Source organism: Rhinatrema bivittatum, chromosome 2 (assembly GCF_901001135.1).
Source record: "Rhinatrema bivittatum chromosome 2, aRhiBiv1.1, whole genome shotgun sequence".
NCBI lineage: Eukaryota > Metazoa > Chordata > Amphibia > Gymnophiona > Rhinatrematidae > Rhinatrema > Rhinatrema bivittatum.
Window position 1 is genome coordinate 263,766,175 of NC_042616.1, and position 26,380 is coordinate 263,792,554.

The following is a 26,380-nucleotide window of genomic DNA, read 5'->3' on the forward strand; positions in this document are numbered from 1 at the left end:
GCTGTCCTCCCACCAGCAGAGGCCCTCAGTGGGTTATGTTCCATGCTGCCTCTGTCCTCGAGCCTCCTATGGCTTGGAAGTTCTGCTGGCAGCCATGTTGGCAGCAATGACTCAGCACGGCCGACATGCTGCCTCACTTCCTCACTTGCTTCTCCCTACCTCATCTTGGAGTCTCCTGCATTCCATGTTGTGGCCATTATAACTCTTGCCTTAGCTTTTGTTTGGCTTTCTATTTACTTTGCCTTTTGTTCTTTATATGGTCCCCATTTAGTGGCCACCTTGGTCGTTTGTGCTTACTCTATTCTAATTAGTTTCCTTGCCCATTTGGCCCTGGTATTGTGGCCTAGGGATGTGCAGAGAGACGCCATACGTTGCATTCAGGATTCGTATTCATCGGGGGGCAGATATGTTGCATTCGGCAAGGGGACCCCCCGATACATTTATCCATTGATTCCTATTCGTTTCCCTGCTAAAATTAAATTAACTTCAACCCCCCCCCCCCCCCCAAGGCTTACCAAAACTCTCTGGTGGTCCAGCGGGGGGTCCAGGAGCCATCCCCTGCACTCACACCCTCGGCTGCCGGTTTCAAAATGGCGCCAATAGCCTGGGACCTACTATGTCACAGGGGCTACCGGTGCCATTGGTCAGCCCCTGTCACATGGCCATCAGCACCATCTTGTGCTCCTACCATGTGACAGGGGCTGACCAATGGGTAAAGATCAAAAAGATAGTTCATTTGAACTTTTTTGGTAGGTGAGAGCACGGGATTTTTAGGAATATATTCATATTTTCATTTCTCATCTCAAGCGGAGAGGGTTATTAATAACCAGTAGCCCTGTGACATAGTAAGGGCAAAGGCTATCGGCACCATTTTGATTACTGGCAGCCGACAGTCCGGGAGCGACCTCCTGCACTCGGGCTGTCTGCTGCCAGTAATCAAAATGGCACCTATAGCCTTTTCCCTTACTGTGTCACAGGGGCTACCGGTGCCATTGGTCAGCCCCTATCACATGGTAGGAGCACAAGATGGCGCCGATGGCCATGTGACAGGGGCTGACCAATGGCACTGGTAGCCCCTGTGACATAGTAGGTCAAAGGCTATCAGCGCCATTTTGAAACTGGCAGCCGAGGGTGTGAGTGCAGGGGATGGCTCCCGGACCCCCCGCTGGACCACCAGAGAGTTTTGGAGAATAATTCGGCGAAGATTCGTTGTATTCGTGGGGAATCGTGATACGTTTCACTTCCCCACGAATACAACGAATAGGGCCCTATATGTTGCGGATTCCCAATTCATAGGGAATGAATGCACACCCCTATTGTGGCCTCCTGTTTGTTTACTCTGTGTCTTTCCTGTCGTGCATCAAGTTTCTGGTGCACTTCTTGTCTTGTGTGTCTGTTTGTTTGTGGGCATTTTTCTGTTCCCTGTTTCTCTTCAGCCTTGCTTTCTTAATGGATGCCCTCTTGTACCCCTTTTCTTCAGTGCACCACCAGCTTAAGTCTTGCTGGCTACCAGAATCTGAAGGCTTAACCCGATGGTGAGGTGGCTGGTCCAGGCAAAAGACCTTAACACCTGATCAGCTTGTTCCTGACTTCAGCCTGCTCCTCTTCTGGGGTTACCCTTAACTGGCACCTGTGACCTAACATCACCAATAGCTCTGATTTTCAGATTATCCATCACAAGTATTCATGAGATATATCTTCATATATCTGGCCTGTGAAGCACCTAAATTAATGAACATCATATACAACTTAGAGTAAATAACTTGGTATGTTCTCCCTCCATGCCATTTACTGAGTGCTTGCAAAGGAACACTGTTTAATACCTAGCTTGGGCAAGGTGATAACTTCCTAATGTGCATACCAATGAGATAGCTCAGCTAACTGCAAACAAAGTGCCTGAAAAATGAAGGCTGTTTATAGCAGATGATACTGTAAAACTGTACCCACAGCCCCTTATGACCCAATTTTAAAAGGGCCACGCTCGTGCATTTTCGGAAGGGCCAGGCCATGCACGTAACCCCATTACGTACCGAAATGCCGAGCTCTGCAAAAGGGGCAGGCCAGGGGCGTGATCTGGGTGGAGTGGGGTAGGCCGGGATAGTGCCATTAGCCACTGTCCTGGGGAAGCCTGTGCCGGCAGCCAGCAGGCGTGCAAAGATTACTTCTGTTCCTGGGGAGCAATAAGTATTAAAATAAAAAAAAATTAGGGATAGGTAGGGTTAGGTTAGGGGTCGTGGAGGCGAGGGGAAGAGGTAGGAAGGGTAGGGTTAGAGATAGGATAAAGGTAGGGGGGGGGGTTTAGATAGGGCCGGGGGGGTGGGTTAGGTAGAGGAAGGGAGGGGAAGGTGAGGGGAGGGCGAAAGAGCGTTCCCTCCGAGGCTGCTCCGATTTCGGAGTGGCCTCGGAGGGAACGGAGGCAGGCTGCGCGGCTCGGCGCACGCCGGCTGCCCAAAATCGGCAGCCTTGCGCGCGCCGATCCAGGATTTTAGAAGATACACGCGGCTACGCGCGTATCTTATAAAATCCAGCGTACTTTTTCAAAATCTACCCCACTGAGCGCAGTAGACCTGATACTGGATAATCAATGAAACTTGGCCTATATATATCCTGATGAGCTGGGTGTCCCCCAGAAGTCAGAGAGGCCAACCACACACAACTAGCATGGAGATCGCAACAGATGAAGGAAGATAATGAGACCAATCGCGGTGGACACTCCTTGCAGGCCAGAGGCACACCTGGCTAATGTTTTACAATGGACAGATCTCTGTGTCAGTTAAACTCCAGGGCCATGCAGCTTAGATAGGACTTAGGTATCTTGATAAGGGTATTCTGACCAATTGCACAGAGGGAGCTATGAGTTAATGGATTTAGCTTTTCTTCCAAATATGGTAGTAGCCCTGGTCTTTTATATTTGCTAGTCCTAAGGGGACCAGGGTTTAATGCATGCATATATCTAACAAGTAATACACATTGTTCTGATTAATGCTGACACTTATATAACTATAAATTAGGAAACTTTTCATCCAGCAGGTGTCAGTGTGACTCCTCTGAATCCAGGGGTGGAATATGTTGGAGTCATTTTTTTGTTACTTTTGCAGAGAATGTATATAGAGGGTAGGCCATATGGATTCAGAGTTTTCACCCAGACACAGACTAGTTTGAAGGCCAAAGGCCAACCTCTGAGTGAACTACTTTTTACTGACTTACACTGTGAAATGTTTCTGAACAGGCAAGAGTCTATTTAGTTATTCCACTAAGTCTGTGATGAGAAAGCTAGCAATTAATTTATACTAAAGCATGAGAGAGAGAGAGAGAGAGTGTGAAGGCCACACAGCTGTGTCTGAAATTTGATAAGAACTCAGAGGGAGGGAACATCGCTTTTTCCACAAATGTAGTGTATAGGAAGAGAGAGTCCTCGATGTGATGGTATGGCTGATCTTTTGGTAAGCTTTTTATATCTATGTAGCAATTGCTGTTATCTACCATTACTTCTTCTATACGATTTGATTTTATTTGTTCTATCCTCCTACTACTCAAACTTACTTTCTTAACCTGGAACCGTGATGTACTGAATCAAAGTTTGTGTCTGGCTTTTTGTGTAGGGGATAAGCTCCTGGGTTCAAGCCCCCAGGTATAATCCCAGTAATTGTGAGTGTTTATATGAGATTAGCCCCCCAGGTCAGAGCCCCTGGGCAGGATACCAGAGTGCATGATATGAACCCGTTACAGGCTCCCCCACCACGTCAGGGGAAGTGACTAACCAGTGGGCTCCGCCACCCCCCCTTATCCACTTCTTCTCGATAAGAAACCAGTTATTGCAGGACACCAGTAGAACAAGGGAGACATGGAAGAGAAGGAGAGAATGATAGAGAAAGAGAAAAGGTGATAAAGGAGGAACACTGACACACACTTGAGCACTTCTATTTTAAATCTACCTTTATTTACAGAAGGCAAATGTTTTTCCAAGCATTAGCTTAGCAGAGGACAAGAGATCTTTGCTATCATTCATATTGTTAATGTGACAAAAGTCTACAGTAGGCATTCAGAGGCTTGAGGCCGGCTGAACAGCAGTCTGAGCCTCAAAAGCTTCTATGAGCTAACCAATTGTTTTGGTTTAAGTGCAGAACTAATTTCTTGGATCTTGGAAGCACCAGTAGACTGTATGATTCAACCATTGCGGCATATACTACAAGCTGGTTGTGGAGGGAAGAATAGTTGATACCAGTGCCATTCTGAGGCAGGATGGCCAGATTCCTCTCTGGCATGCACCTTTCATGCTCCTTTTGTCCCCAAGCAGTACTAGTAACACTTCTCTGAAGACCCTTATTGATAACAGAAGACAAAATGGTTCTAAAAACAAACTGATGCTAGCTTTCTACTGTCCTGACACTCTGCTTTTCTTTCACCTCCTCTCCTTGCGTCCAGTAGATCTACCACTTTTTCCCTCATCACTGACAAACTGTCCCCATGTGTCAGGCTTACTTTTATTCCCTTTGGAAGCAAGGAGAAGGAGCCAAGAAGGAAAAAGGGAATTGATCATGCTCAGTTTAGCATGATCACACTATTTAGCTTCCCCTTGGTAAGTAATTTGGTCAGGCCATTTAGCCAAAGCTTTTTCGGGTTTCCGTACACATTAATAGAATGACCATGTAATCAGGGATGGTTTTTTTTTTACTGTGCACATGGTAAATCCTTTTGCATCACTCACTAAGTGTACAATAAATTTGTTTGCAAAACTTTTTTAGCCCAAGTTTCATTGCATATGTTCCTTAGTGTCAATTGCAATATTGTGTAATTAGTTGGTAGTGAAGCTGATTTGCATTGTCTCTGCTTAACCAATGTAAGATATATGTGTACCAAATATAAATCTTATACAGTATATAGCACTGACCAGGGTTGATAATGATGAACAGCTATGACTGAAATCGGTTTGGTTTCATATCTCTTTGCTGGCAGTACAGTGAAATATTAGAGCACAGAGCTATGAACGTGGAGATCCTCCCTGCCACTACTGACTGTGTGAAGATAAACAAGTCTCTGGACCTGTCTATGAGCCATGAGCATTGTAATCATGACATTAGTATTCACAGAGTTTGTCTGGGTAACTTTTGGAGATACCCAGACAAAACCCAAGATTTGAATATTTCCACCACCCCTATTCCCAGCTAAATTTTGTCTGAGCAACTCATTGCATGCACAGACTCTAGCCAGGTACACACAGGCAGTGCCGGGGCAATCCCGGGGCATGGTTTTACGTTGGGCAGTGTAGATATTCAGCACTATCTAGACAAGTTATCTAGGTAATTCTGGTCAGCCAAATAACTGTCCTAAAGTTACCCAAATAAGATAGACATAGAAAAGCAGCTGCCAATTACTGGCCTGATTCCCTTCCCCCATTGCAATATATATATATATTTAAAAAAGCAGGAACCAAGGGGTGCCCCATTCCCCATCTTTTCCACCCCTCAAACGCTAAAGAAAAGTAGAGTCCAGCAGCGCTTCAATCCCCACCCCCATCCCCTACCTAAAACAGTTGTGGGTCAAACTTCCACCCCTAAGTGGCTTAAGTACCACCACCTTATGCCAGCCAGGACTGGAGAGCCCTTGGGTGTCATGTGTCACTCTAAACTACTATTACTGCTACTGCAACTTATGATTTCTAAAGCACGACCAGGCATACACAGTGTAGTACAGATACACATAACAGACAGTCCCTACTTAGTCAAGACAAATATGCATGACCAACAAGAAGCTACAGGAAATGTATTTATTATAGGGAAGTGGTTAAGATTTAGCAGCAGGTGAGTTTGTAGACAGTATTTGAATATAGCCAGAGAGGGGAGCTATAGATACACTGAATCGGGAAGTCTATTCCAGTCATTTTAAGGGCATGTCTCATGAGCTTGCACATGAGAATTGAACAAATTAAAGTGTAATTAATACCTGACCTTCCAACTCTTGGGCATTGAAACAAGTTCTGTTTGGACAGAATGCTCAACAAAAGGATGAAGGTAAATCGGCAAAAATGTGCCATTCACCTTCATTCTTTTTATAGCCGAACGTATCATAGAATGATAGAATGTACTGCAGTCGTATAATCAATGATATGCCTAATCCATATATGCTTTTTAAAGCTCTTATTGCATAGTTAGACATTGTATTCTAATGCTGTATGAGAACATAACTCAGGGAATGCTTTCTTGGTCTAACCAGACAGAAGGGGCATCCCTTGCTTACTTGCCATTTCTTTCCAAGGTCGCTGATTCCAAAAGATGTCCACGCTGCTGGATAATACCACTACCATTCCATTAAAAAAAAAAAAATGAGGTAGTTATGGTGTCCTGAAGCATCACTGAAAACACAGGTTGACCATGGAATTGAGGTTTGGTTTATACTAATGGGCTTTTCCTTGATCATTAATACCTATTACTGTGAGTCAACAGGAAATTTCTATGACTACCTAAATGTTTCACGTGGTTTGTAATTTTGTTTTATTTATTTTCTGTAGCCAGAAGATATTGGGCAGGCACCAATAGTCAATGCTCCAGAAGGTGGAAAAGTGGACTTGGAAGCCTTTAGCCAGTTTACAAAAATCATCACACCAGCAATTACAAGAGTAGTGGATTTTGCCAAAAAGTTACCCATGTTTTGTGAGGTGAGAAAAAAATATGTATTATTTTAACTTATTTCATCTGAAACCTTGCCATGAAATATGGAAGTTGTACAATGATTTCTGTGGAAAGAATGGTATATTTAAAACACATAAATTGAGCCAGCCTGGCATCCCAGTGCACTGCCATGCAGAAGGTCCCTGTTTCCATCTCCAAGTCGGGTCTTCCACACCCAAGGTTGGCTAGGGATGCTGTGAAAACTGCATTCATAGCCCCTGGAGGGCAGAAGGTTGTGGTCATCGTTACAAGCAACACGTGATCACCAGATTTAGAGCCCATCATTCAAGACTCCAGAAGGAACTCTTGTGCATGGCTCTCAGCCTCAGGACTATTGCTGCCATGATCAGACTAGGAACAGTGGAAGGGTGGGCCTATTAGCATTGGGGAAATATCCTCTGATATTCGTGAATGAATACTCAAAGCGCCAGAATCTCAGCACTGATTCCAATAGAGCTGGGGAAAAAAAGGGAGAAAAGATGAACTAAGGGGCCCCTCAGAAATACAAACACATAAATTACATCCGCACTGACTTATGATCCTACTATGTGTAGGTTTGGGATTTGTATGAAGGTATGGCCTTGTAGAAAGTTTATGCATATAGAGAGAGTGGAACATACCATCAGTACCACAGCACCACCAAATGAGGCTGCTGTAGTGGTTGTTTCCTGTGTCTATATAAATCAGAGACCCCTAGAGGATTGGTGGATTTTTTTGGTTGGAATTGGGAGAGGAATGTTTCTTTTCAAATCTTTTGCCTTGAAACTCCTAGGCCCCAGTTAGTGGGACAAGGAATTTTTGAGACATAAGAATTTCTCAATTGTTTTTATCTCTTAAAGCTTAGAGAAGATGTAGTACTACTTTGAAATTTCAGTTGAAAGGCATTTTTCCACCCTTTCTTTCTCCTTTGTTTTGGAACTGTGACTTACTTTCCAATCTGGTCCTGTCAGTCTGGGAGGATTAGTGCCAACGCTGCAGAAGAATGAAGGAGGTAGGATACTGGGTCTAGTATTCCATGAAAATGGCAGAAAAAAAGACAGGAGAGTCCAGGGCACTCATCTGGTATTTCCCACTACCTGTGCCCATCTGATACAATCAGAGTAAGGAAAGAAGAAGTGGAGTGCAGAATTTGATGTCCAGGAACCAAATCCAAGCTATTGGTCTGGGGAGTTTAAATTGGGAAGACAACCCCACTATTGTAACCCAGAGAGGCTTTAAAATACTAATCTAGAATAAGGTAAGACACTAAGGGGTAGATTTTCAAAAAATACACGCGCACATCCATGTGCGCACGCTACCCGGCGCGCACACATGGATGAGTTATAGAATTCCGGGTCAGCGTGTGCAAGGGGAGGAATAATTTAGCAAATTCGCATGGTGACGCATCAGGGCTTTCACCAGTTCCCTCCCAGTCTACTCCAATTAAGGAGTGGACTGGGAGAGAACTTCCCAATCCCCTACCCTAACCTCCCTTCCCCTTCCCCATCCTACCCTCCCCCTATCTTAGCCCCCCTCCATTTTTTTATTTCACCTTTGCTCCTGCAAAGAAACAGGAGCAGGTTGCGTGCGCCGGCACCGCAGCAAATGGCCACTGTACCAGGTGCCTCTAGCCTCACCCTGCCCCCCGGACCACCCGGCCCCACCTCCTGGACTGCCCTCTTTTAAGGCCCCGGCACTTACATGCGTCCCAGGGTTTATGTGCATGGCCGGGCGTGTTTGAAAATTGGCCCAGCGCGCGTAAGGCTCAGCCATGCACGTAAACCCCAGGATTTACATGCGCCGGGGTTTAAAATTCAGCCTTAAGGATTGAATTAAAAGATCCAAGAGCCACAGATTCACTTATTTACCCATTTGACTTATTTTGGGGATATTATTTGGAAGATATTTATAGAGAGTGCCATATTTTATATTTATATCATATCATGAGTAAAGTTGTGTTGGAACACCAGCTTTGCCTCCAGTTTAGTTATTGACACCTATTAGAGAAGCTGAAAGTTCATGTCCAGGGTACAGGAGATTATTTTCCCCCCTTGCCCCCCTACAGAGAATCCTGTAGGACGAAGGCTAAAGAGATTTAGTAAATTGAAAAGGCCATTTAGCCTCTGGTATTGTGTGTGTACCCCATGGAGTACTATGTAGAACTCCAGTCCAGGGGTTGCATATGTCTTATCTAGTTTTACAATGCCTATAGAAAGTCTACTAAAATATTAACTTTTTGATGCCTTATAGTCAGGAAAAAAAATTCATTAAAACAGTGCTCCATGTAGCCATATATCCTATGCTATTACTGCCAAGTGAAACATATATTCCAGAATTCCATAGAAATTGAAGTAGAATTAAAAACACGGAATACCTTGCTTGGATAACTGACCGTTTCTCTTCTACTTCTGTAGCAATCCTAAATACTTAAAGCTTTGGTGTAACCAATCATCTTCAAAAGCACAAACCAAATGAATAAGCCCACACCTTTGTTAAATTGTACTGATTCACATGTTGACAAGATAAATTCAGCAATTCCTGTTGGTTCTCTGCTGGGTACTGCATTTCAAAACAAAGACCCAACCATGAGCACCAAGTTGCTGTCAAAGGAAATCTAGGACTAAGTTGTGGATAGGCACAGGTTTGGGGAAACCCGCTGCCCTTTGCAAGAAAGCTGAACCTACGCTGGAGTGGTAAAGGAACCAAAAAGATAAATGTCCTGGAGTAGCCCAGTCAGAGCCCTAATCTCAATCCAATCCAAAAATCTATGGCATGAGTTGAAGATTGCTCTTCATCAACACAACCCAAAGAACTTGATAGTGTTTGAACAGTTTTGTAAAGAAGAATGATCTAATATTGACAAATCTAGGTGTGCAAAGTAGGTGGAGACCTATCCCAGGAGACTCACAGCTGTAATTGCTGTCAAAGGTGTTTCTACCATATATTGACTCAAGGGAGTGGAGATCTATCCAATTGTTCGATTTCAGTTTTGTCTATTTGGATACATATATGCTTTGTCCTCCAATAAACTGTTTTTGGCCCTGAAAGGTGTGGTGTATGGAATGTTGTTGAAAAACTTCATTGAAATGCATGCAAGTCTGGCACATTAACAAGAATTGAAAAAAAATTTCAAGTGGATGTAGACTTTCAATAACCACTATATATACTGCTGGAGTACGACAAAATATGTTATTATAATAGTGGCATCGTGCATGCTCAGTCACAGACTCAGAGGAGTGAAGGGTGAATGCAGAAATATGTAAGTTAGAGGGTAAGAATGAAAAGTGAATGAGTGGAAGAGAAATGAGGGGGATTAAATTTGTTAAAGACTACTTCCAATATATTGTATTAGATCATCACAGTTTTTAGACCTGTTGGGAGGAAGTAAGGTCTTTTGTGGGAAATGTAGTATAGGAAGAAAAGATTGAGTAGCACATTTCTTATACAGCCCTTCTGAATGCAACTGCTGGGGCTACATTTTTTTACCTCAGGTAGGGGTTTTTCCGATCTATCATTGAGTAACCTCCCCTGCCAGTTGGGTTTTTAGGATATACACAATCCCTCTGTATGAGAGAGGTTTAAGTGCATTGCCTTCATTTGTATGCAAATCTATCTCATGCATGTTCATTGTGGATAATTCTGAATTACCTGACTGGTTAGGGGTACTCAAAGACAAGGTTGAAAAACCCCTGTCCTAGGGTAATTTTATAGTTTACAGTTCTGGGGGGATTCGACTGTAGAAATTGCAAAAAGTTTGGCATATATTGATTGCTGCAGTGTTATATACACTTCAGTTTCAGTTATCTGGGATAGCACTTAATTTTAAATCTAGGTATATAGAAATCAAGAACTGTTAAGTGTATGTGAGAATGATGTCCATGATCCAAATAAAAATGTGCTACCTCTGAATGCGAATGGGATGAATAACTCAGTTAGAAGGAAGATGTTAAATTATGTTCATGTAAGAACTCGATGTAGTGTTGTTATAGGGAATCTCTGAAGTGGTATCATATTTTAAAACTGTGACTGGATAGACTTGTACAGCTGGGTTCCCTAAGCTAAACTTAGGCAGCTGTTGCTGAAAATCAGGCATTAACCTGCTAAGTCTTATTTTTTTTTACTGACTGTTATAGTATGTTTTCATACACTACTGAGAAAACAACTTGACATGGCAAAAGGACTTTGCCTTTTTGTGACAGGAGAGGTTGGGGGGAAAATCTAACAGGTACTATCCATGTTTGGCAAGTAGGGAGGAGCTGGGGGCATTTTTTTGTAATGATAGTGCAGGAGGGAGTGCAGAAGAATCCTTCTGCTGGGGGATGGCAATGGTACTTTTTTTTTTTTTTTTTTTTACAGCTTTTGGAGTGGGGGAGGGAGAGGAAGCAGTTGCCTCGGGGGAGGGAGATCTTTTATTTTTAGAGTTTGGGCTGGAGAGATGAAGGGGAGCATTGGCATCCCGATATTGTATATAATTTGGCCATTTAGGAAGTAGGAGGGAGGAAGAGTGCCTCATCCCCTACCAGTCTGTCTTTTTTTTTTTTTTTTTTTTTTAATATAAGGAGAGAGGAGGATTATCTCGTTAATTTTAGGCCTGCTCTTTGGCTGAACAGAATTAACTGGGTATCTTTGACTGGCCAGAGCTGAATATCAACACTGACAGGCCAAGGTCGCTCCTTGGGACCTTGGGCAAGTCACTTTACCCTCTGTTGCCTCAGGTACAAAATTAAATTGTAAGCCCTCTGGGGGATAGGGAAATACCTACAGTACCTGAATGTAATCCACTTTGAAGTGCCGAAAAGCGGAATATAAAAAAATCTAAAATAAATAAAATATTTGTTCTAAGTTCTTTGAGCCGCAGATTTGATTTAGCCTCCCAATACCCAGCTAAACTTAAAGTTACTCTTGCTGGCAGAGTTCTCTTTTATTCAACACCAGAAGATGTTCAGGCCTTTTTTAACACTATTGTTAAAGCTTAGACAGTAAGAACCAGACATGTTGTATTCATCAGCGTCAGGATCTATTTTGCTTCTGGATGGAGCCTCACTACAAAGATGGGATCCCCATGTTTTCCTCTTTTCATCTACTACGGCACTTGATTTTTTTCCAGTTTGCAGATGCAGCTCTAAGGGTCAGAAGAGTGGTCCTGGTTTCAGTATCTAGATCCTGAGGCTTGATGAGATTACAGTTTAAGGAGCCCTGAGTGAACATTTTTCTTTTTTCATACATTGGAGTTGGACTTTTATCTTCACCTGCTGCTGCTGCCGCCACCATTACTACGGCACAAGGAACTCGGAGTGCAGTCAGAAGAAAAGAAGATCTTACTGATATTAAAGGACGGTGGTTCTGCTCCTGTCAGTTTTTTTTAAAAGAGAAGTGCTTGATCTGCCGGGGTTAATGTGAGGGCAGCTGACTGTTTCAGTCCCTGACAAGACTTTTGTTTTTCCTCTTTTCCTGGAAGTTGGAAGATGACAGGGCTTTCATTTATTATTTGAAGTGCTCTTCTTGAAATCTGGTTGTTTGTGTCTCTACTTTTGAAATGCCTTGACTAGCGATCTGGTGATTGGGGCAGGTTTTGGAATTGGGTTGTGGGGGGGAGCCGTATAGCATTGACAATGTGATTACTGTCATGTTGAGGTTATCTCTGTTCTGCTGGGGAAGGGTTGGGGCAGGGTGGCGGACTGGGGAAGAGGGGATAGGTCCTAGGATATAGAAGGGGGGAAAAGTGAGATAAGAGATCTGGAAGGAGTAGGCAACTTAGGAGGGGTCTCCCATTAATACTTCTTTAAATCAATAGGAGCTATGTATGTATACACTGATGGGGTTTGCCCTAGCCTGGGGGGGGGGGAGGGGGGACAGGCCCACAAATTCTATTCTCACTGTTCGAGTGTGGCATCACCGCACAAGTAATTATTAGATTTTTTTTAAATTTTGGGATGCATCACTTTTAGAAGGGGTGGGCGGGGTCTCCTAAGACCTCTGGGGGGGCTTGGCTCATTATGGGGAGGGGGTTGGCCACGTGACTGTAAAGTTATCCATCTAAATGTCTAGCTGGGGATATTCAGCGCCATATGCACCTAAATGCTAGGCGTGCAAGTCGGAGGTGTTCCGGGGCAGGCCAGAGTTATTCGGAGTTAGTCGCTTAAACATAGGGCTGTCCTAAAGGCAGCTGGTGTAACATAACCAGCTAACTTTAAGATAGCTAGGGATATTCAGCGACATAGCTGCACCGCTGAATATCCACATTAAGTTAGCCAGATAGCTATATCCCACTAACTTAACTAGCTGCTCTGCGGCTGAATATTGATCTCAGAAAAAAATAAAAAAAATATATATAAACCTGCTGCTAACTTTAACTGCTCCTTCCTTCAAAAGCCTGCTGAAACAACCATATTTTTAACATCTTTTTAAAACCTTTGCTATCTGTTGCAGTACATAAATAGTCCTGCATTTTATTCCATATAATAGGCCCTGTGACTGTTATTGCTTGCTCTCTTGCTTTGCCCAAGTGTGCTTGTGCTATGTTCGGAACTGTCAAAAGACCTTTGTTACAAGACCGTAAAGAATGCTGGGGAGTATAAACATGTAAGGCCCCCTCCTAATCAAAATGTATATTCATTATTAATTATCTTATAAATCAAAGTCAAGATTTTATAATCTATTCTGTACTTAACAGCTAACAAATGAAGTGCAGACAATACTGGTGTGTTATGCTCATATCTTGAAGTGCCTGTTAGAACCCTAGCAGCTGAATTTTGAAGACGTTGTAAGGCCCTTATTGAGCTAGCTGGAAGGCCAATTAGGAGGGAATTACAATAATCTGTTCCTGCAAATATAATGGCTTGTAAAACAGTTCTGAAATCCTCGGGTTCAAGTAAGGGCCTTAATCTTTTTATAACACTCAACTTAAAATACCCTGACTTAACAGCATGGGATATGTGAGCTTTCATATGTAGACTTTTATCTAAATCTCCATCTCCATTTGGAGAACAGTAATTTGAACTCCTCAGTTACAAAAAAAAAAAGGAAATTGAAGAAGCCATTGACTCTCTTAACTCCTCATAAGTTGCCAGGACGGAGCGTCTTTTAAATTTATAGTTATTAATTTTCACATTAAAATCAAGAATCAGTCTTGAACAGGAAAAGTCAGCATAAGAGCACAAGAATTGCCATGCTGGGTCAGACAAAGATCCAGGAGCCCTATGTCCTGTCTCCAGCAGTAGCCAATCCAAGTTGCAAGTACCTAGGAGATCCCATAAAGTAGATCTAATTCCTGTTACTCACTCCCAGAGATAGCAATAGCATTCTTTAGTCTACCTGACTAATAGCATGTTATGCACTTTTCCTCCAGGAACCTATCCAAACCTCTTTTAAAACTCTACTATGCCAGTCTCAGTGATCACATCATTTAGCAACAGATTCCACAGCTCGATATGTGCTGAGTGAAAAAGTTCTCTCTATGATTTGTATTGAATCTGCTGGTTGTTAGTTTCATGGAGGGACTCCTTATTTTAGCATTATTTTGAAAGGGTAAATAGCTGTCCCTTATTTCCCCGTAATACCCCACTCTTGATTTTATAAACTTCTATCATGTCCCCTCTCAGCTGTTTCTTTTCCAAGATGAAGGGCTCTAGCCTGTTCAGCCCCTCATCATAGGAGAGATTTTCTATCCTTTTTATCATTTTTGTCTCCCTCCTCTGCACTTTTTCTATTTATTTATTTATTTGATTTATATTCCACCTTTCAGGCACTTCAGAATAGACTGCATTCAAATACTGTAGGCATTTCTCTATCCCCAGAAGGCTCACATTCTATGGGGTTCATTTACTAAGCTGAGATAAGGGTATAACGCGTGGAAAACAAAACACTGTTTTTCGCACGACATACCCATATCTTGGTGATAACATGTGAGTTTTACCTGAACACCCGCCCCAGTTGTAATGAGCTGCTTTGCATGTGCTTTGCATGCATATAATTTTCAAACGCATGCAAAGGAGCTCATTACCAGCAAATTTCATGCAAATCCAATAATGCAACTTGCAAAAAAATAATGCAAGTTATTTGCCGAAAAGTTAGCTACAACTCAGGAGCTGTAGATAAATTTTTGGCAAGAGCATCGAGATGTTAACACAGGTCCCAATGCTCTGCATGAAATTTAAAGGACCACAACAACCCAAAACACCTCCTACCCAAATATGTAAAATACAAACTGCACCCCCTCCCCAGGATTCTGAATAGACCCCTGACCACGACCACCCCCACCCCCTTGCTGCCTGTAGAAGTGGCCCAGAGGTGGAAAAAAAAGAAAACATATTTTTTTTTAAAAGCCATGGGGCAAAAGCCAGTCGGTGCCATTTTGGAAAATGTCAGCCAAATTGGTCCAGAGCCTAGAGGGTGCCCCAGGACCTGCTAGATCCCAGAATTGCCCACTAGACTACCAGGGATGCTATCTAAATTATAGGGGGAAAGGTCTGAGAATGAGGTGGGGGTGGGGCCACTAGACTATCAGGGTCTTCTAAGGAGGTGGGGACTCTGATGGCACCTATGAGGGGGTTGTTTGGATCCCAGGGGGGGAATGTTGTATTTGAAATGGCAGAGGTTTGGGGGGGGGCAAGGTGGAGCATCGCCATGCAGCTTTTCAAAGCAATTATTTTTCTTTCATTACATTTAGGCTGCTTGTGCATGAAGTGGGAGGGAAGGTATTTTACAGGGGCTACTGGTTTTCTTATAAAATGATGGTGGCCCTGTGCAAAAGGGGTCGCCATCTCGCACATTTTTTTTTTCCTTATGATATTTTCTCACTGAATTTTTCCATGAGAAAAAGATCACAAGGACCAACTTCAATATTTTTTCGTGGGAAAGGAAAATTACTGTGGGGACCCACAAACATGGTAGTTGTCTGTACCTGAGAAAGTAGAGGGTAAAGTGACTTATGGCAACAAGATTTGAACCCTGGCTTTCCTAGTTCACAGCCCACCACTCTAAACCCTAGACTACTCCTCCACTTTTAGTTCCACTATAACTTTCTTGAGATGGGGTGACCAGAACTTCACACAAAACTCAAGGTGAGATCACACCATGACTCAATACAAAGCAATGTGATATTTTCCATTGTATTCTGTATTCCAATCCCAGATCACTCCTTGTTGTGAGTGAGCTGTTTAGTGGACCCTTGGGCCGACCCGTGAGAGACTGGGGAGAGGTGTACTATAGTCTCTAGTGAGTGACAGGTCGGGAGGTGGGTACCAGGCAGGAGCTGGATGTGAGCTTCACCCTGGAAGCCGGTACTCCCTCGGGAGGAGCCCATAGGAGCCCATCCGCTGGGACTTAGGTGTTCACCCTGGAAGCCGGTACTCCCCCAGGAGGAGCCCGTAGGAGCCCGGCCACTGGGACTTAGGAGGTCACGGAAGCTGGAGCAAGACTAGCTACTGGAACCAAACAGGAGCTGAAGCAGGACTGGCTACTGGAACCAGACAGGAGCTGAAGCAGGACTGGCTACTGGAACCAGACAGGAGCTGAAGCAGGACTGGCTGCTGGAACCAGACAGGAGCTGAAGCAGGACTGGTTGCTGGAACCAGACAGGAGCTGGAACTGAAGCAGAACAGGTTATTGCAAGCAAGCCAGACAGAGGCAAGACTTGGGCATGGAGTGAAACAAGTCTCAGGCAGGAACGGAGTTGCTAACGCAATAGCACACTCCGGGGCACGGCGCAACAGAGAACCGCAAGGAACCCCGTTGCAAGGCAAAGTCCTGGGCTCCGCAGCGGCCTTACATAGGCCGCGGCGTCTGACGTCATGGATAGGGCGGAGCCTTCAGTGGCGGGAAACGGCCTTCATAAGCGCATCTTGCGCGCGCATCTAGGAAGAAGGCATCCAGGCAGGGCTTCTCGGCGGCGTCCCCCTCTGTGGGGATGCCGCGAAACAGGCCGCAGACCCTCTGAGGTGGGCCGGGACCAAGGAGGTAAGGGCCTAGTCGCGGCTGCCACGACTGGGACCGCAATAGCACAGTCATATGGATGGTGCTGCGGAAGGATTTCTGCTTTCGTCTTTGAGAAGACATCGGTAAAGTCCTCGTATGGAGCTGGAGGTCCAAGGGCGGCGTGCAAAAGCAGGAGTGCTGTAGGCTTGGGAACCTTCATACAATGCGAGAGGCAATAGGGGCTCCACTTAGTAATTTGCACAGCCTTTTCGAGAATCAGGAAGGCTATTTCCTCCAAGTGGATCGCCCCGGTGCGGACTGTGATGGGAGCTGTGGCAGTCACTATGCGACCTGGAAGGAGCGTTCCCTGAATGGAGGTAATTTGAAGCGGAACCTCTTGTTTCTGCATAGGAATCTGCAGTTGAGAGACCAAGTCTTGCTGGATAAAATTACCTCTGGCTCCGGAATCTAGGAAGGCGAGTGTTTCCAAAGACCCTCCGGGAAATTCCAAGTTAATAGGTATCGTACTCTGAGGAGCTGTGGCACAACCTAGGAGGAGCTCCTCCCGCCCTCCTAGGTTCTGGAGTTTTCCTGCACGCTCCTGGTAGCGTGCCAAGAAATGGCCCTTCTGACCACAGTAAAGGCACAAGCCCATCGAGCGGCGGCGTTGTCTCTCCTCAGGGGAGAGCGGGGCACGTCCCAGCTGCATGGGTTCAGAGGCAGAAACATCAGGACGGGCAGGCCTGGGTGAAGGCAGCGGGCATGAGGAACTGCGGGCAGGGCTGTACTTTGTCGTGCGTAACTCTCGTGCTTGCTGTTGCAGGCGGCGATCGATGCGGGCAGCCATGTTAATGAGGGCACTAAGATCTTCCGGGAGATCCCGGGCGGCAATCTCGTCCTTGATGCGCCCTGACAACCCTTCCAAGAAAATGACTTTAAGGCTATCGTCCTGCCAACCTACTTCCTGAGCGAGAGTTCTAAAGTCCATAGCATAGTCCGCCAGGGAATGGGATCCTTGGCGAAGCTGTAGCAAATCCGACGTGGCTGAGGCCTGGCGGGCTGGTTTGTCAAAGGCTTGGTGAAAGTTGGTGACAAACTGCTGCAAGTCGTCCAAGGAGGAGTCGTTACGCTCCCAAAGGGGGGAGGCCCACACCAGGGCCTTTCCATTGAGCAAGGAGAGAATGTACGCTACTTTGACGGAATCCATGGGAAACTGCCGGGGCAATAGAGAGAAGCGCACGAAACACTGGTTCAAGAACCCTCGGCAGATCCTAGCATCTCCAGCATAGCGAATAGGCGGCAGCAGCTGAGTCATGGGTGAGGCTGCATCCTCAGGTCTCAAACCCACAGCAGGCGAAGAACGAGTATCGTGGGCATCCATTCGGGCAGCCAATTGCCCAACGGATCCGGCCAGGACATCCAGGTATTGTTGTTGCTGTTGTAGCTGTAAAGCCAACCCAGGAAGATCCTGGGGTCCTGGTACCTCGGCCGAGTCCATGGCCTTGCAATCTGTTGTGAGGGGAAATGGCCTTCATAAGCGCGGCTTGCGCGAGCGCGCCTAGGAAGAAGGTGTCCAGGCAGGGCTTCTCGGCGGCATCCCCCCCGTGGGGATGCCACGAAACAGGCCGCAGACCCTTGGAGGCGGGCCGGGACCAAGGAGGGTAAGGGCCTAGTCGCGGCTGCCGCAACTGGGACCACAACACTCCTAAATTTCTTTTTGGTTTTTCTGACTGCCGCACACCAAACTGAAGATTTCAACATATTGCCCTCCAGGACTCCATGATCCGTGTCCTGGGTAGTGACTCCCAATACAGATCCCAGCATCATGTACCTGTAGTTGGGATTATTTTTGCCTATGTGCATCACGTTGCACTTTTCCATATTAAATTTCATCTACCATTCAGTTGCCAATCTCCCGAGTCTCATAAGGTTCTTCTGCAGTTCCTTGCAATCTGCTACCATTTTAACAAATTTGAATAATTTTGTGTCACCTGCATATCTGATCATCTCACTCATCATTCCCTTTTCCAGATCATTTATGAATATGTTAAACAGCACAGGTTCCCAATACCGATCCTTGTTGACGCCACTAACGACTTTTCCCAATTTGGAAATCTAACCATTTAGTCCTACCCTCTGTTTCCGGCCTTTTAACCAGTTAATCCACAATATCTCCTATCCCCATGACTTTTTAATTTCCTGAGAAGTCTCTCATGGGGGATTTTGTCAAATGCCTTCGGAAAACCCAAATACGTTATATCAAAAAAAATCTAAAAGACTTCCTCTTGCTAAAATCATGTTAACTTTTCCCCAGTAAGCTGTGTCTATCTATATGACAAGTGATTTTGTTTAAGAATGTCTTTTACCATTTTGCCCAGCAGCAAAATCAGGCTCACCAATCTATAGTTTCCAGGATCACCCTGGATCCCTTTTTAAAAATTGGCACCACATTGGCCACCTTCCAGTCTTCAAGAATCTTGGCTGTTTTAAATGATAGATTACAGGTTAGTAGTAACAGGTTAGCGATTTAATGTTTTAGCTCTTTAAGAACTCTGGGGTAGATGCCTTGTTTATTAATACACCACATCCTTCCCCATAAAATTATAGGATGCAAAGGGAAAAAAAGGTTTTAAAAAAAAAAACCAAAAAAAAACCTGGTAAATTATGTTTAGAGAAGACCACATAGTCAGGGATCAAAATTTCAAGAAATCTATTATCTAAAACATTCTCAACTGATTTGGATCATAGAAGAGATACTTATTACCTTGATATCTAATAACACAGAAACAAAGAAATCACATATAAATGTTGGCCCTATAGAGACAATAGCCTGTCACTTAGACAAAAATACTTTCTGATTGTTGAGACGTTCTATATATGTCAGGAAAAAAAAAACAAAAATCCTCTGTCGAAAAATGTACATATCTTTACATTTTAAATACATTTTCATTGTCCAGTTTCTATCTGGTTCAACTGCAAAAGTAACCTGAAGAATAGCCTTGGTGACAATCTCCAACTGGGAATTCTCTAAGAGAGCAGTGACATCGCGAATATCAGCAGAAGTCTCTGCTTTGTTCCCAAGACTATCTCTCTGGCTCACTCTGGGTCTCTCTGTTGGATTGGGATCTGTACTGTTTACCTTATTTATAAATGGTCTGGAAAAAGGAACAAGAAGTTTAGTGAACAAATTTGCAGATGACACAAAAATATTCAAAGTTATTGAAATAACGGTGGATTTTAAGGAATTGCAGAAAGACCCTGTGAGACTAAGAAACTGGGCATCTAAATGGCAGATTAAATATAATGTGGACAAATGCAAAGCGATGCACATAGGCAAAAATAATCCCAACTACAGGTACACAATGCTATTTTAGGAGTCACCACCCAGGAAAAGGCCCTTGGAGACCTTGTGGTTAATACATTGAAATCCTCAGTTCGATGTGTAGCAGCAGTCAAAAAAGCAAAGAGAATGTTAGAAATGATCTGATAAGAAATAGAGAATCAAGCCGAAAATATCATATTGCCTCTCTATTGATCCATGGTGTGACTGCACCTTGCGTATTGTTTGCAGTTCTGATCTTCCCATCTCAAAAAAAAAAAAAATTGCGGAACTAGAAAAAGTGCAGAGTAGGGCAACAAATGTGATAACCAAGATGGAATGAATCCCTTATAAAGAGAGGTTAGGAAAAGAAACAGCTGAGAGGGCATGATAGAAGTTTATAAAATCATGAGCGCAGTGGCAGGTAAATATAGGATGGTTGGTTGTCCTTTCAAATAATATTAAAACAAAGAGACATTCCATGAAACTAACAACCAGCAGATTTAAAAAAAATTATAGAAAATACTTTTTCACTCAAAGCACAATCAGGCTGTTGCCAGCAGAAGTAGTAAAGGTGACTAGCATAGCGGGATTTAGACAAGTTCCTGGAGGAAAAGTCCACAGGGCATTATTAGCTAGGTAGACTAGAGAAAACTATTGCTATCCCAGGGAGTAAGTAACCAAAAATGGATCTACGTTTTGGGATTTACCTGGTACTTGTGGCCCAGACTGGCCACTGTCAAGAGACTGGATGCTGGGCTCAATGGATTTTGGTCTGACCCAGCATGGCATTTCTTATGTTCTTAATACAAAAGACCCCAGTAGTATGAAGAAATTGACTCCTCTGGAGCTTTCAGTATCTCTTTGAAATATTTTCTGAACATTTTTCCAGGTGAAATTAGTGGGAATGTTGAAGAATCATTAATTCAGCCTTCTGCTTTGGTTCTCCAAAGATTCTAGCTTTCCATGGATTATAAGCCTATCTTTCATCAGCACAGCGGCACAACTCTGGGACTCAATAACTCACTAAGACAGTTCCTCCACCTTGACACCAGTGTTCTGCACTTTCTGTTCATGCTTTTTTCCACGTAGACTTGCATCCCAGAGGTGACTCCTAGGACACTATTTGGGCAAATATGGCCAATTCCATTGATGTATTGGCATTCCATAATGACTCTAGGATTGCTGAGGGAGGTTTATTTTGGGTAGCCCATATGTAGGCCAGGAGCAGACCTGCTTCCAGTTCAGAAGTGGTACTGCTGGTAACTGTTCCCTCGCAGACTATGGCACCATTAATATGCCCATTCATTGACACATTACTGTCCAGGAATTTGGTTTCTGTCCTTACGGTTGCAGCAGATATGGGAGAGCAGCCAGAACACATCCTTTGTTGGACGCTTCTGACCACGTTGTTTCCGCTCCTACCAGCCTTCCAGCTGCAGTGAATTCTCCTGACATTGCAGGAAATGTGTGACTATTGGAGCTAAGCAGATTCTCTCCTTTGCTAAAGGCAGTTGCTCCAATTCCAAGCCCCTCTGCACAGAACACAATAATTTCTGCAGAGGTGATGACAAACCAGTCAATAGTACACTGCATCTGCTGGGGGTTACGTGGAGGCTCCAAGGGGTAAATTTGCAATCACCCTTTGTGCTTTTCCAAGTTGATAAAAGTTACCAGTGATGTCCCCCAAGTTCAGAGCTTAACACCTCTGCAGCCGTCCAGCAGCCATCTTGGACCCAAATGAATAGTTCTAAGATGGAATTTTATCGAGCTGTTAATGGCAAGCTGATGGGTATAATCTTGCTTTCCTTTTCCCTCTCTCTCTCTATATATATATATATTTTGCAGCTGCCGTGCGAAGATCAGATCATCCTCCTGAAAGGCTGTTGTATGGAGATCATGTCCCTGCGGGCAGCAGTGCGCTACGACCCAGAGAGTGAAACCTTAACACTGAATGGAGAAATGGCAGTGACCAGGGGCCAGCTGAAAAATGGTGGACTTGGTGTAGTGTCTGATGCCATTTTTGACCTGGGCATGTCCTTGTCTTCATTCAACCTGGATGATACCGAAGTCGCCTTGCTGCAAGCTGTGCTCCTCATGTCCTCAGGTTAGAGTCTACAGTCCACCAGAATTTCCACATTAACATTGTTCATTACTTCAACAGGTTCCTTATATACTGCTGAAGGTCATTTTTAGATGATATCTTTTGCTCTAAAGGATGGAACATTTTTTATATTTGCTGTATTTGATTATTCTTTCCTTTATAGAAAAATAGAAGGAGGTGTGAGAGGAATAATACGACAAAAATGTAACGTTCCCAAGTCTGCTTCTTTACAAGGGAGATGCCTTTTATTTTTTTCAAAACTGTTGGGATTTTTTTTCAGCATCTTCCATCTATAAATTTGCTTACTTAGGTTAATTTTATGGGCAGATTAAGACATTTCATGCTTTCTATGAATCAAAAGCTCTCTGTTCAAATATCGACATGAATAAGAATAGTGGCCTTTAATGATCTGGTAATGTCCAGATCCAGGAACCTATCTTTTTTTGAGTTTTTTTTCTTTTAAAACTCTGATGGTTTATTATATCAATAATAGCTACTGATAAGTTAGCCCCATTACTTAGTAGCAGAATTGCATGCTGTCAGACATATAACATAGGTGTTGGAATGGGGTAGGCCAATGAGTCCATAACCCAACCAAAATCTGCCCTTTCTGCAGAATCGCTATGGGAAATCCAGAGCTGAGTCAGACAGGCAGCAGCTGTTCAGCAACAGGCGGAGGAGAATGGCAGTGCAACAGCCACATCCTCCACCTCTGCAGCACTGGGCCTGACTGCTGCTAAGAACTGCAAGAGACTCTCTACAGCCGCATGGTTCAAGGTAGCAGTCAGGACCGAGTGGCAGGGGAGGAGGGAACAGGCCTAGGTACCACTGCTCTCCTCCTGCTGCTGTTCAGTAGGGGAAGGGAGACTGTGGGGGAGAGAGAAGGGAAGAGAGAGTGAGGGGGGTTAGTAAGTCACATTCAGGCCGATTCAGTAAAAGTCGCGGGAGAGCACAGACCACTCTCCTGTGCGCGCGATTCAGGGGGGAAGAACATGCGCATTAGGGCCCGTGGTAAAAAAGAGGCGCTAGGGACACAAGCGCGTCCCTAGCGCCTCCTTTTTGACAGGAGTGGCAGCTGTCAGCGGATTTGACAGCCGACGCTCAATTATTCCAGCGTCGGTTCTCGAGCCCGCTGACAGCTACGGGTTCGGAAAACAGACGCCGGCTAAATTGAGCGTCCGTCTTCCGACCCGCGGGCCACCTGCCGACTCTCAGCGCTGACCTCATCAGTCTGTGACTCCTGCAGGGTGTCTTGGGTGGGTGTTTCTCTGGCTGCCGGTGGTCGCACATCGGGGGGTGGGGGGGGCTGAGGGAAACCTCTGCCCCTGGTGAAATTGCCTCTCCTCCAGATGCTTTCGCAATGGGGATTCCCTCCCCGAAATTTACAGCTCCCTGGGACAGAAAGGTTGTAATCAGAGCTTGCTCTGAAAGTTGGGTCGGTATAGAGGGAAAAACCCTCACCTTCCCCTTTCATTTTGGCGGCATAGCAGCTCAGGAAACACAGATTCTGAAATGAGGTAAGGAGCAGCTCTGTGTTCGTTTCCCCTTCAGGACGCCATCTTGCCTCGGCACTCCCACCTTTTGCTTTTAAATAAGTAGGGCTGGCTTTTCCTAGCAGGGGACTTTAACTGTGTACATGACCCTCTTTTAGATAGGCTGCCCTGTCACAAGGTTAAGAGGGATGTTTCTCAACAGAAAGGTATCACTTATCTCTGTGATAGTTTAAATGTCCTAGATTACTGGAGAGTCCTCACTCCGACCATAAAAGACTTCACACATATTTCTAGAGTACACACAGCTCTCTCTAGGATTTATTATATTTTAGGCTCTTGAGATTTTTCCCCACGTATTATTCAAGCAGAGATCAGATCTATGGCTGCTTCTGACCATGCTCCTCTCTGGGTGGACTTTCATCTCACAGATTTCAAAGAACGTGCTAACCTTTGAGTTTCCCTTCTTTGCGACAATAAAGAGTTCCAAGGATTTCTCAAAGCAAAATGGGAAGAATTTGCTTTTCATTATGTGGCCCATGTAGATACACCAGCGCTTTTTTTGAAAAACCAGTAAAGAGGTCCTCAGGGGAGAGATTATTGGGTTCTTAAAGGGAAGGAATGCTAAATTAAACAAAATGATTTTGGATTTAGAGGCCAAATTGAAGTTAGCTAAAAGAAAAATGATATGGGATTTGTCTGAGGCTTCTAAATCTGAATATTTCTCTACCCTCGATGGCTTGAACATTTGCCTTCACCAACGGACACAAAGAATGTTGCAATTCTCAGAGCACTGTTTTTTCCGCTTGGGCAATAAGGCGGATAAATTTCTTGCAAACGCAGTTTGGGTTTCAAAAGAGGTGACATTTATAGAGAAGTTAAAGACCCCTCAAGGTACTTGGGCTATCAAATGTTCTGCTATTTGTCATACCCTTCGTGAGTTTTATGACTATCTCTATACCAAGGACAGAACAGTAGGGATGTGAATCATTTTTTGATGATTTAAAATATCGTCCGATATATTTTAAATAGTCAAAAATCGTTAGGGCCACGATACAATACCAATTCCCCCGATTTATCGTCAAAAAATCGTAAATCGGGGGAAGGGGGAGGGCAGGAAAACCAGCACACTAAAACCCCCTAAAACCCACCCCCAACCCTTTAAATTAAATCCCCCACCCTCCCGAAACCCCCCCCAAATGCCTTAAATTACCTGGGGGTCCAGCGGCGGTCCAGAACGGCAGTGGTCCGGAACGGCCTCCTGCAATTCAATCGTGTTGTCTTCAGCCGGCGCCATTTTTCAAAATGGCGGCGGCCATAGACCAACACGATTCGACTGCAGGAGGTCGTTCCGGACCCCCGCTGGACTTTTGGCAAGTCTTGTGGGGGTCAGGAGGCCCCCCCCAAGCTGGCCAAAAGTCCCTGGGGGTCCAGCGGGGGTCCGGAAAACGATCTCCTGCCGCGAATCGTTTTCCGTACGGAAAATGGCGCCGGCAGGAGATCGACTGCAGGAGGTCGTTCAGCAGGGGTTCCGGATTCAGTTCCGGAGTGTTCAAAGTGTGGAAAGGTCTCACTCAACTCTGACATATGTTTATGGGCAATACAGGCACATTATGTAGTTTCCACGATCTGCAACGTAATTACCACCTACCACACAGTGGTAAAGTGCTTTACATCCCCCAGCTCTTTTCATTCAGGGTTCAGACGATGTGTTCCACTGTCAACCATGAAGCTGGTTCAGATTGAGTCCCTCCATGCTAATAAATTTGTTTACTTCCATTTTTCTTCCTTCCTCATGCCTGTCCCCCTCTGTCCACTCCAGGCATGGAAGCTGTCTCACCATTATGTCAGTAGCCATACCTAAAAGCTCCTGGAATATGAGCAGGGCAGAGCCCACAGTGTAGTAGGATTCAGAAGATATCCATGTTCCTGCAGCGGCTCAGAGACAGCTTCTGTCAGCATGCATTAGAAAATTCTGCGCAATTCCATGGCGCATTTACATACATTTTCATGTGGTTTTTTTCGATATGCACAAAATACATTTTCACAGAAAAATTGTATTTCTAAAAGCATTTTCTTTGGAAAAGTTTAGAAAATAACTTCCAAAACTGTTTCACTTGTTTCTGAATTAATTGTATTCAGTTTCCATTATTTCATTGTTTAGTTCAGTTTTTATCTTTCATGTCTTGTTCATTCTTTTTTTTTTTCATATTTCTTTCCCAATCTCCCCTTATTTAACTTAACCTTACACTGCAGTCTCTTTCTCTTCAATAAGTAACTCCTCTTTGCTCTCTGCCTCCCCTCCCTGTTTGGTTTGGTTTTTTTTTTTTTTTTGCTCTCTCCCTTTTTCCCTCTCTCTGTCTGTCTCTCCTCTGTTCAATATCACCTTTCCCTTCTCTCTGTCTTCTCTCCCTCTCTTTGTCTTTTATTCCATTCACCCTCAGTCGGCATTCTCTTTCACCAGGTTTCTTACCTCTCCTCTTTCCCTCACATTTCCTCTCCTCATGTCTATTCTTCTTCCCTCCCTCTTTCCTCCTTTTTCTGTCTTCCCTTCTCTCTCCAGCATTTCTCCTCTCTCCTTCTTTCCTCCCCTCTTGTGTGTCCAGCCTCCTCCATCCCTTTATCTTCTTCCTCTTCTGTGTTTCCAAGGCCCTGCTAGCAGAAGGAGGGAGGCAGGATGGCCAAGGTGTCAGGCCTCCTATTGGCAAGAGGAAGGCAAGGACAGCTTGGTTCTTGCTGTATATTGACAGCAAGTGAGCAAGGGCTATGCTAGGGGCCAGAAGGACAGCAAGAGGCTGTGTTCCTGTCTTGGAGCTCCAGTGCAGGGACTGGGAACTGTCAACTGCTTGAAGAAAGGGGAAAGAATTTGTCTAGGGCCATTTCTACAGATGTGTGAGTGAGTAAT

The 26,380-nt window shown here is 44.5% G+C and overlaps 1 protein-coding gene across 3 annotated transcripts in view; it reads left to right on the plus strand.

The window, feature by feature from the left end:
• The window catches only part of THRB (thyroid hormone receptor beta), a 462,866-nt gene that overhangs the window by 419,244 nt on the left and 17,242 nt on the right, over window positions 1-26,380 (plus strand). For all 3 annotated transcript variants that reach the window (XM_029589453.1, XM_029589455.1, XM_029589454.1), the window contains exons 8-9: window positions 6,509-6,655; window positions 21,730-21,988. In XM_029589453.1, the coding sequence (XP_029445313.1) occupies window positions 6,509-6,655; window positions 21,730-21,988 (406 nt within the window). The remainder of the gene's footprint in view (window positions 1-6,508; window positions 6,656-21,729; window positions 21,989-26,380) is intronic.